Consider the following 11,699-nt stretch of genomic DNA (forward strand, 5'->3'; position numbering starts at 1 on the left):
CAAAGGTTAGCTGGGATGGTTGAACTTCTGTAGAGTCGCATTTAAAGTGAAGGTCTCAGATGGACTGAAGCGGTTTGTTCACTGTGACCTAAACACAAGGTCAGAAGGACGGGGGCTAAAGAGGACACGAGCTCAGGATAATATACCAAAGGAACAGGTACAGGTGCCTGCAGTGGAACATGTGACAAAGACACTCGGAGCTCGTGTCCCACGCAGTCACAGCGCGTCTCTGTCACGGTGCTCACGTCTGCGTCCACAGAGGGCAAAGGTCAGAGCCAGGAGCTTTCACAGGTGATCATCACAGCTGAGTCTGAGCTCTGAAGGTCAATGTCATAAATGTAGTCTGAGAGTGTGGAGGACAAACTGACCAATCACGGCACAGTCTCTGCTGCCCCTGGTGGTGGAGACACACATGCTTGGATAGCTGATGTTATTCTTCATCATCTAAGCTTTCTTGTCCTTCATCTCCTGCTGTTTCATCTTCTTCTTATTCTGGTTCTTCCTCCTCATCCTCTTTTTCTTCTTGTTTTTCCTCTTCTCCTCACAGATCATCAGTTTACCTTCATCTTCCTCTCCCACCTGTAAACCTCTTATTTTCCATCTTCAGGCTCTTCCTCCCTGTGGTGCCCTCATTCTTCATCTCCACCTCCTCTTCCTCAGTGTGTTTTCCTCCTCGCTGTGAGCTGAAGCGGTTTGACTACCTTCTCCTGGACGTTTCCTTCCACTCTCACGATCACTCCTCATGTTCTCCTGCTGATCGCTTTTTTAGCTCGTTGGTTAATTGTTCTGTTTTTTTCTGCTGTGGATGATTTTCCTTGATGTTAGTGATGTGAACGTGATGATGAAGAACCCGAAGACTCTGACCCTGAGCTTCTGTTGTTTTCAGACCCGCCCCACTCCACCTCACCTCACCTCGGCCATGGCTGAGAACATCCTGGCTGCTGCCTGCGAGAGCGAATCACGCAACGCTGCCAAGAGGATGCGCCTCGAAGGCTACCACGTGAGTTCCTGCGGTGCTTCCACAGTTGTGTCCGACACAGAGCTGCTTTACTGACGGCTTCCAGCGAGAGGCGCTCTCTCCTTTCTGATCAGAAAACCCCGAAGGAACATCAGGGCTTCAGTGCTGGTGTCAAACATGAGGCCCGCGGGCCAGAGTCAGCCCGACAAAGATTCCGATCCAGCTCACTGTGGAAAATGTGAAGCAGTGCATACATACAGCTGATAGAGACCATTCACACCACAGCAACCGACGAGCAATTTAAGGTTCCTGTTTTTCAAAAAGTAAGGAATATTATCTGTGACACAAACCCGACTGATGACCACAGAACAGCAGCGCTGACACGTTTCTGTCATTTACAGCAGCAGCGTCTCCTCATCATGCAGACACACACATGCTGTGGCCCCTGCACAGCCCTGACTCACAGCCATGTTTCAGGGACGAAATGTGCAGGACAGGGGCGAGGACAGTGTGGAGGACAGGAGCGAGGACAGGGGCGAGGACGGTGTGGAGGACAGGGGCGAGGACAGGGGCAAGGACAGTGTGGAGGACAGGGGCGAGGACAGTGTGGAGGACAGGGGCGAGGACAGGGGCGAGGACGGTGTGGAGGACAGGGGCAAGGACAGTGTGGAGGACAGGGGCGAGGACAGTGTCAAGGACAGGGGCGAGGACAGGGGCGAGGACGGTGTCAAGGAGGGCGAGGACAGTGTGGAGGACAGGGGCGAGGACAGTGTGGAGGACAGGGTCAAGGTGAGGACAGTGTGGAGGACAGTGTGGAGGACAGGGGCGAGGACAGGGGCAAGGACAGTGTGGAGGACAGTGTGGAGGACAGGAGCGAGGACAGGGGCGAGGACGGTGTGGAGGACAGGGGCGAGGACAGGGGCGAGGACAGTGTGGAGGACAGGGGCGAGGACGGTGTGGAGGACAGGGGCGAGGACAGGGGCAAGGACAGTGTGGAGGACAGGGGCGAGGACAGTGTGGAGGACAGGAGCGAGGACAGGGGCGAGGACGGTGTGGAGAACAGGGGCGAGGACAGGGGCGAGGACAGTGTGGAGGACAGGGGCGAGGACAGGGTCAAGGCGAGGACAGTGTCGAGGACAGTGTCAAGGACAGTGTCAAGGACAGGGGCGAGGACAGGGGCGAGGACGGTGTCAAGGAGGGCGAGGACAGTGTGGAGGACAGTGTGGAGGACAGGGGCGTGGACAGTGTGGAGGACAGGGTCAAGGCGAGGACAGTGTGGAGGACAGTGTCGAGGACAGTGTGGAGGACAGTGTGGAGGACAGTGTGGAGGACAGGGGCGAGGACAGTGTGGAGGACAGGGTCAAGGCGAGGACAGTGTGGAGGACAGGGGCGAGGACAGTGTGGAGGACAGTGTCGAGGACAGTGTGGAGGACAGTGTGGAGGACAGGGGCGAGGACAGTGTGGAGGACAGGAGCGAGGACAGGGGCGAGGACAGTGACGAGGACAGGGTCAAGGCGAGGACAGTGTCGAGGACAGTGTCAAGGACAGGGGCGAGGACAGTGTGGAGGACAGTGTGGAGGACAGGGGCGAGGACGGTGTCAAGGATGGGCGAGGACAGTGTGGAGGACAGGGGCGAGGACAGTGTGGAGGACAGGGTCAAGGCGAGGACAGTGTGGAGGACAGGGGCGAGGACAGTGTGGAGGACAGTGTGGAGGACAGGGTCAAGGCGAGGACAGTGTGGAGGACAGGGGCGAGGACAGTGTGGAGGACAGGGGCGAGGACAGTGTGGAGGACAGGGGCGAGGACAGGGTGGAGGACAGGGGCGAGGACAGTGTGGAGGACAGGGGCGAGGACAGTGTGGAGGACAGGAGCGAGGACAGGGGCGAGGACGGTGTCAAGGATGGGCGAGGACAGTGTGGAGGACAGGGGCGAGGACAGGGTGGAGGACAGTGTGGAGGACAGGGGCGAGGACAGTGTGGAGGACAGGGGCGAGGACAGTGTGGAGGACAGTGTGGAGGACAGGGGCGAGGACAGTGTGGAGGACAGGGGCGAGGACAGGGTGGAGGACAGGGGCGAGGACAGTGTGGAGGACAGGGGCGAGGACAGTGTGGAGGACAGGAGCGAGGACAGGGGCGAGGACGGTGTCAAGGATGGGCGAGGACAGTGTGGAGGACAGGGGCGAGGACAGGGTGGAGGACAGTGTGGAGGACAGGGGCGAGGACAGTGTGGAGGACAGTGTGGAGGACAGGGGCGAGGACAGTGTGGAGGACAGGGGCGAGGATATGGCGTTATTTTTGTGCCTCTATTCTGAGAAAATTTGAGTTTAATTTGAGCGAACAAAATTCCTTACAGTGTTTGCTATTATCCGTATACACACACACTAACAGCCCCGCTCACCCAGTTGTTGGTGTTTGCTCTTGCATTATTATTAGTAGCGCTGTCAGCGTTAATCTCTGTTAGCGCAGATTCCCCGTGCGAGAGGCTGCATGGCGTCTACAGGTTAGCACGGTTAACTCGTTAGCGCCGTGCAGCCCCACGCACACGTTAATGCGATTATGGCGCTGACAGCACTAATTATTACCACTCCACTGGGTTTAGCTGCCATCACACCTGTGATGTGTTGGTTATCCATACAACATTCAGAGCTGTAGTTGGACACGCCCACGGCAGGCGGTGCCCATGATCATGAATATGTTTCGAAGCTGCTGTGAGTGCAGTTTGCGTTTATCAACTTTCCAGTTTTGGAAGTTTTTCTTTAATTCCATGAGAGAAAAATCCCCTTTCAGCATCAGCATTCCTGCTTCCTGTCCCCATCGTGCTGTTTTTATTTTGAAAAGCTCCTGACTTCCTTGTCCTTCCTCAGGATGAGCAGATCACTCTGGATAAGCCGTCCGGGGTCGGAGGCGTTCTGAGGGAGCCGGCGTCCCTCGCTCACTCCGCCTACTCATTGGCCGCCTCAGCCTTCTCCTCCCAGGAGTCCCAGCTCTATATCAACGGCGCTGGCCTCAGCTACGGTTACCGTGGATACCCAGGCCTGAGCGCCACCATGCAACACCCTGTTTCCTTGACAACCGGTGCTGCTGCTGCCGCTGCTGCTGTTGCTGGTCAGACCAACGGTAAGTGATGACACAAGCAGTCCGTCTTTTACTTACAGATTGTTGGGTGTGGTTTCATCATCAAAGGTCCAAAGTTGAAATGTTCGGGTCCTTCCTGTGGATGTTTTCTCGTGTCAGGAACATATTTTATGTAATATCACATTATTTCTAAGTAATGACATCATGATGTCGACCGTGTTCCTCTGCAGGCCCCACTGACCTCAGCATGAAGTCTCACTCCTCCACCAACGTCAGCAACTCCTCCTCTTCTGTTGCCGCCAACAGCCTCGGTGGGCGGGGCAGTGGTGGTGGAGGAGGGGGCGGGGCGTCGACCCAGCTCAGCCAGCCAGAGATCACGGCCGTGCGTCAGCTGATCGCTGGATACCGAGAGTCAGCCGCCTTCCTGCTGCGCTCAGCAGACGAGCTGGAAAACCTCATCCTGCAGCAGAACTGATCTCACACACACACACACACACACACACACTACCCCGTCACGTTTCCTGCGCCCTCGCCGGCCTCGCCTGGTTTTGAAACTGTGGCGACCGTTTGGAGGAAAACGGGAACCTGAGGCCGCAGCGAGGGCGGAGAATCCACCGAATCCTGCCTGAGAACAAAACCCGGAACGCCGCAGGAAGCTCGGCTCCTCTGCGGAGGCGCCTCACAATCACAGAGGAGGAGGAGCAAAGACTCTCTGGGGAGCTGTGGGGTCGATCTTCTTCTGGTTATAAAAACGACGTCGCGTTGAGGCTGTCTGTTTTCGGACGCTGTCCGTTTCTTTGTTGGGACGTTTTCTCTTTCGTGATTTTTCCGTTGGACTTTTTTAAAGTGAAAGAAGAAAAAGAACAGACTGTTCGTGTTCGCCTGTATATAAGCTCTCTGTGTCCTTCAGCACTTTCTCCTCACCTCTGACCTCACCCCGTCCTTGCCCTTGGCCCCGGGAGCCGCGCGCTCACTTATGCATCCGAGACGCCATTTTGACCGCCAGGAAATACCTCAGATCAGACCTGCCAATCAAACGCTCAGCTCCTGCAGGTGAAGCCGGGTTTCTCCGCCTCCTGATGTCGTCAGCGTTTCTTTCTTTTCTGAGGAGAGTCGTGCACGTGTGCGCAGGTTTACCTCCAGCTTCTATGAAACCTCAGCATCTGTCCCTCCTCCTCCTCCTCTTCTTCTTCTCTCTGTTTGGACCTACTCTCCGGCTCTTCTTCGTGGACCTAAACCTCCTCCTCTTCCTCAGGCTTGAGGATGAGGAGGACTGCTCCGTCTTACTGTGTGTGTCTGTTAAACTCTGAGATGGCCATTATTATTATTGTTGTTATTACTATGATTATAATGATGAACTTTCATGTTGCTGCTGCTATTTTAAAAACCGGACCTTCTGCCATAGACCTGAAACCTCAACACAGCCGGGCGGTAGCTCGCCGCAGTGCCCCGTGAAAACACGACCAACCGGCTCAGAGAGCGACGGTCCGATCCGGCGCTCCTCTCTGTCCCGCTGGCTGCTTGGTTGGCTGCTTTCTTTGTTTTGCTTCATAGGGCTCGATTCCTGTCGTGTTTTGTGACTTTCTAACTGTGAATCTTCTTCTTTTCGGACCCTCCCCTCAGTTTGGAGGGCACGGGGAGGGCTGTACAAACTTCTAGTCCCGTGTAGATTAATACTATCTGTTTGTTTACTAGTGTGTAACTTGTGATTAGTCTGAGAGGAAAGTGAGGCAGCAGATAAGTGGAGCGGGAGCTCCTCCCTCAGGTTCTCAGCCATGTTGGAATCACTCCTGATGTTCTGGTCCCTGCTTACGCTCTGCTGCTTGAAGAGTTTGACGTTTGTGGAAATAGGATTTGCTTTCAAGTTAGATGAAAATCTGACCTCATTGTTGTACCTGTCTGTAAATTTCAGCTGCACCTTCCAACCCTGGAGCTCTAGAAGCTGCAGTTCCTCTGATGTCCTCTGGAGGCTCCAGTGGTGGGTCGGCCTCATAGACTCCCATGTTAAAACTTTAGAGCAGAGGTTAACATGCTTATGGCTCAGCAGTAGCTTCTGGACCATATAGGATACAAGACAGTAGCCCTAAGCTAGCTTAGCTTTAAACACTAGAAGCTGGGGGAAGTGGCTAGCTTACTCATTAGCATGTTATGCCCTGTAAAAAGAAGCCATACTAAAAAAAAAGAGAGAAAACATAACATGTTAGCTGGTGCTCTGTACAGGAATAAGCAGATTTTCTGACCTTTAAACAGAGCCAGGCTAGCTGTTTACCCCTGCCTGCAGTCTTTGAGCTAAGCTAAGCTAGCTGTCAGAACATCAAACGTCCCATCAGGATCTCTGCAAGGAAGCAAGTTATTTCCCCAAACTCAAACTCTTCCTTTAATTCTCGTTCTCATCACCGCTGAGTACTTTTGTCTTTTGATAGCGTTGTTTAAAGATAATTATTTTTCATTATGTGAAATTTAGCTTCAAAGTGCATTTTGAACCTCAGCTCGTTAAGGCCCTCGGGCTCAGTAAGGCCTCGGGCTCGTTGGGGCCTCGGGCTCGTTGGGGCCTCGGGCTCAGTAAGGCCTCGGGCTCGTTGGGGCCTCGGGCTCGTTGGGGCCTCGGGCTCGGTAGGGCCTCGGGCTCGTTGGGGCCTCGGTAGGGCCTCGGGCTCGTTGGGGCCTCGGGCTCGTTGGGGCCTCGGTAGGGCCTCGGGCTCGGTAAGGCCTCGGGCTCGTTGGGGCCTCGGGCTCGTGGGGCCTCGGGCTCATTAGGAGTTTGGGCCCTCGTTGAGGCCTCAGGCGCTCGTTAGGGACTTGGGCTCGTTAAGCTCCTGGTTTCCTGGATGATGCTCTGCTTCTATTATGGTTTCTACTCAGCTCGACGGTCATTTCACTGTAATTTGCTCCCTTTTTGCACAGCGAGGAAAGCAACAGTCATCTGTGATGTGAAGGGGCGGAGCCCCTTTGTGTGAGTGTATGCATGTTTCCTCAGAGGGACCGCCCCCAATCCCCCACGCCCCGCTCTGCTGTGAAGCAAAGGGGGGGCGTGGCATGACAGTTTTCTGTCATGCGGCTGATAATCACCACGTTCACTGGAAGGTTTGTGATGGCAGCTCAGACCTCACAGCCTCCACCCAAACATCCACACCTTCATGCTCATGTGCAGCGACAGAAGCGCCCGAGCTTTGGGAAAAGTTTCACACGGAAGTGACTGAATTTGATGAGGTTTTGTTTTTGGAAAGCTGTGATTAAAGATCAGCGAGAGGAAAACTGGAGAAAAATATGCAAAAAAAAAAAAAAAGACAAGAAGAAGAGCAGGAGGGCACGACCTTTGACCCCCCTTTCACCTCAAAGCATTTAAAAAGGACGATCAACACCGATGTCCAATCAAACTTTATTCGTCCTCGTAAACAGAGTTTGGGTCCCGGCGTCCCGTCCTGCTCTTCCTCCATCTGATCCTCACTGTGCTCTCAGATGCTGCCTCTGCTTCCTGGCTTTCGGAGTCAGAGCGACCCAGCACCTCTGGGTCACCTGGACCGGTCCAGGTGTGCTGTGATGGGCTGAACCGCTCTCTGCTGTGGCGGCAGCGTCAGCAGACCCGGGACTTGGAGGTGTGGCGATCCCTCGGACCGCGGCGGGGTTTCACCTGCACTGCTGCCGTTCCAAAAGCCTCGAAGCTCCCAAATGTTTGTGAGAAATAAACGAGATCCTCCTGTTAGACAAACAGTTGTTTGTTTACTTTGAATGGCAGCGTGCGATTGGTTTCCTGCTGTCGGGGAGGATGTCCTGAAGTCTCCAAACACGTCCTTTGAAGCAGTCTTTCTCTGTGATCGCCTTCAGAATCGCCTGTACGGACTCTGAGGACTCCATAAAGTTCAGAGGAAACGCAGGAACAGTTCAATGCACTTCTGCTTTATGTTCCCGACTTCCTTTAACTTCCTGCTCACGCCAGGGTCGAATGTTTGAAGCCGTTCTGTTCATCCTCCTCGATACCTTCTGCTCCTTTGAAACGACCTCTGGCGACCTTGTTATTATTCGTCTTTTGTTGGATTTCTTAAGGAATAAGTTCATAAAACCTTTGAGATGGTCTGATGAAATCATCGCATCACTTCCTGTTTCTCAGAGAGGATGTTTCTGAATCACACACAACAAAAAGCAAATGACAATCTGCAGAAAGGTGGAATTTGCTCTCTGTTTGGTTTCCATTCCTGCTGTCGGCACAGCCGGACAGATCGGGAGAATGATCCCAGTGTTTTAGCCATACACCGCCGCCGCCGCCTCCTTCTCCGCTCGTTGTTAACGTCTCCACGGTCGAGTACATAGCAGATGCGTTTCTATCCAGTTTCTATTTTTTAGTATGACGTGATTCTTCTTCTGATTTCTATATTTTGTAGTGTGATTAAAGTGGTCTTTTTATATTCCAGCAGTTTCTACCACACATTCCGAACGTGCACGTCAGCAGACGGGCCCCGGCCGGCGCCGCCGCGGATGCTGAGCTCATCTTAGCTGTCCTCCACAGCTGCTCTGTTTTTAAAGGTCGTGTTGAGACAGAGGTGGTCAGTGTGTCACAAAGATCACGGCGTCTCGTCGACCTCTCGGGCCTCAGAGACTCTGGAGGTGGAGTCGATCAGTTTACGTCACATTTAGCGCCTTCTGTCTTCATGTCCACCTGTTTTAACTCCTTAAAAGGAAAAACCATCAGTCGCAGCCTGCTGTGATGACGGTGAGTCAGCATGGAGAGCCCACCTGTGTCCACAGGTAACAGAAGCCTCCTGTCAGCCCCTCTGAAGGATGTTGAGGGGTCATCTTAAGGTTCAGGGTCAGGGTCTTCCTGCTGCTGTCACCTTTAGATCACTCAAAGGAGGTGCCAACCGCTCTTAGCACGGAGGAAGACGTGGCGAGGAGGAGGAGAGCTCGACCCACAGTCTGAGCGGTTTCCTCTGAACCGTCTGCCTCAGACGATCGGTCCTCAGGGACGAATTTAAAGGGGCGTGACCTCACGATGGGATCGTGCTCCCGGTCGTTCCTCACCCTCAGAAGCGAGGGTCAGCAGTCTGTGTAGAAGCAGGAACCACGACTCCAGCTGGTTCCTCTCAGTTTGTTTCCTTTTGGCTCAAAGACTCGAGTTTGATGAAGCGTGGAAACGCGCGCTTCACTCATTAAATCTGGCTGTCATGGCGGCAGGTTTCTAACAGATGCAGACATGAACATCAAAGTGCAGGATGTATTGTTTGTGTCTTGAATCACATGTTGCTGTGGAGGACGGCGTCTGTAGTCGCGATGCCAGTCAGGTCCCATCGAATCAGAATCTAAGCTCAAAACACGTCTTTAAGAAAAAAAGAAAGAAGGCAGACGGCGTTATGGAGCGTTTTTATTTTTCTATCTGTACGGCTTCTGTCAGAATATAAAGACGGCGTCCGGGCCGCTCGGTTTCCTGGTTTTCAGTTAGTGCTTTTCTCTTTCCTTCCCGTCTTTGGCTGACTTCTTTGTGCCGGACTCGTGACTGTCTCGACGTCCTCTGCCGGGCCTTCGTACCTTCAGTAATACCAATGTGAAACCTGTAACTCTCCTCATGGTTCGACTCAGTGGAAGTGTGATGTTTACATGTACAGATTTTTGCTATTTTTCTTTTCTGGTTCTTTCTGTTTTCATCTTCATGCCTCTCTTTTCCACTCCTGAGTTCCTCTCGCTCCTTCCTCACACAGGGAAATGGGGCTGAGACTAAATATGATTATCCACCTTTCACACTCTGCCCTTTCCCACTGTGGAGGCCTGAGAGTGCCAAAAGTACTAATGGCCTTAGCACCTTTAAATGCATCAACTAAGAAATTAATCTGAACTGTAATTCTCCTCTTTATTTCCTGTTTCATGTTGTAAATAAGGAAATAAAGTGCAAAATGAATGCATGAATAAATGAATGTAATTGGCACGCAGGTACCCGTGCAGCAGCCATGTTTGGACCTGACCTAAGGCTCATTTACAGCTCAGGTAAATGATTTGCAGGCCGTTAGTTTTAATTTAAAGCCTGTTTTCAGTTCATCAGTGTTAGTTTTATGGGATTATGACAAATGAGAACATTATTTATATATTTTTATTTTCATTATTTTTAGTAGTGCACAGTTTGGTCTAGTTTTTAGAAGACGGCGATTTCCTGCAGGAGAGGTGGTGAGCCTGGCCCAGATGTGGTCCAGATGTTGGCACAGTCACTGAAGCCGGGTCAAAGCCAGACGGGGTAAATCTGTACAAAGGTGAATATGGACAGAAATGTTTGGGTTGATGCATTTAATTTTCTGTTAAAGTGTTGGAGCTGTTCAGTCACTTTGGCAGTTTCAGTCCTCCGTAGGGTCTGGGGGATCGGGTACTTCCTGTTAGCATCATTAGCGTTGAGTTAAATCTGGCACGCTAACGTGCTCGGTGAAGAAAGTCGAGGCGTTCCCGGGCGGCCTTCTGGGTGTGGGAGGGAGGAGTTGTGCGATTGTTCGGCTCTGGAGGGGTGGGTTGCGGTTGACCCCCGACCTCTCGGCTGACTCCACGGCACACAGGATCCCAGCGGGGCCACGGCGACCCTCCGTGATCCGTGGGACACGATTCCTCAGTGAATGAAAAGCCATTTCGGGCCCCGGGCGTCGGGTCTTTAGTCTGTGAGTGTATTTAGCGAAACTTAAACTGCGGACGGCGAAACTCAACCTCAGGAACAGAAAAAAGGACATGACTTTTATAAAAGCAGCTGAAGGCCCATTTCCCTCTCTTTGATACCATATAAATTATATCAAATCAATTCTTTTTATATTTATTGTGTTTATTATTCTTCTATATAACAGTGGATACCTTTTGCAGTACCTGTGGCTGAATATTTTGATTCTTTAGAAAAGTGTTGATAATATATGTGAAAAAGAAAAGAAGAAATCTGGGTTCTTATTCTTTCTGTTGATGACTACATATCACTCTGGTCCATGACGAAGAAACCAATGATTATACAGACTGAGCTTTCTTTGTGTGATGTCACTGCTAAGGCTGAAATGTTTCTGGACTTTGTGACCGTTCAGTTTGTTTTTGGTTTGTTTCCTCCCGAGCTGTACATCACAAAGCTAAATATACTAATAAAAACTGTGTGCTATCTATCAGACGCCAGCTTTCACGCGCCCTTATTTCCTCCCATCACGAAGACTGACCCCTCACTGCACCGCATTTACGTCGGTGGCTGCGGATCGCATCCAGAGCCGTTTGCAGGTTCGTCTGGGGCCTCTGACAGAAATCCGCTCAGTCGGATGCAGCACACCGGACCGTGTCCGGGCTGAATAATCTGCAGCAGCGAGCGTTCGGATTAAAGTCACTTCCTGTTTGGTTTGGGAAGTCGCCGTAATTTGATCACATGACTTCATAGCACATTACACATCATAACACAGACTGTATATAAAAGATGCTTGGTTAGCACAGACTGTGTGGAAGCATCACACATACACAGAATAACATCCAATCACAATCCTGGAATCCTGGAGCTCCGCCTTCTTGGTCTGTTAGTACAGTGTTAGCCATGTTATCGGTCACATGATGTCATTAAACATTGAGTTTTTACTGCCTGTGTTCCTCAATAATTCGTTGTATGAATACGTGCGTTTGATTTTACATACTTCAGCTGCACTTCCATGTTTATTTGTACTGGAAGGTTTCAACAGACTCAC

General features: G+C 51.9%; 1 protein-coding gene across 6 annotated transcripts in view; it reads left to right on the forward strand.

Moving 5' to 3' along the window:
• The window catches only part of LOC308407498 (nucleolar protein 4-like), a 119,005-nt gene extending 107,617 nt beyond the window's left edge, over nt 1-11,388 (forward strand). For 3 of the 6 annotated variants that reach the window (XM_080899156.1, XM_080899157.1, XM_080899158.1), the window contains 3 exons: nt 887-1,000; nt 3,822-4,074; nt 4,263-11,386. In XM_080899156.1, the coding sequence (XP_080755282.1) occupies nt 887-1,000; nt 3,822-4,074; nt 4,263-4,507 (612 nt within the window). In that variant the 3' untranslated portion in view covers nt 4,508-11,386. Of the gene's footprint in view, nt 1-886; nt 1,001-3,821; nt 4,075-4,262 lie in introns of all 6 variants that reach the window. The other 3 variants (XM_080899155.1, XM_080899154.1, XM_080899153.1) reach the window with 2 other exon arrangements.
• Nucleotides 11,389-11,699: the final 311 nt, after the last annotated feature.

This window comes from Rhamphochromis sp. 'chilingali' (genome assembly GCF_963969265.1).
Source record: "Rhamphochromis sp. 'chilingali' genome assembly, chromosome: 12".
Lineage (NCBI taxonomy): Eukaryota > Metazoa > Chordata > Actinopteri > Cichliformes > Cichlidae > Rhamphochromis > Rhamphochromis sp. 'chilingali'.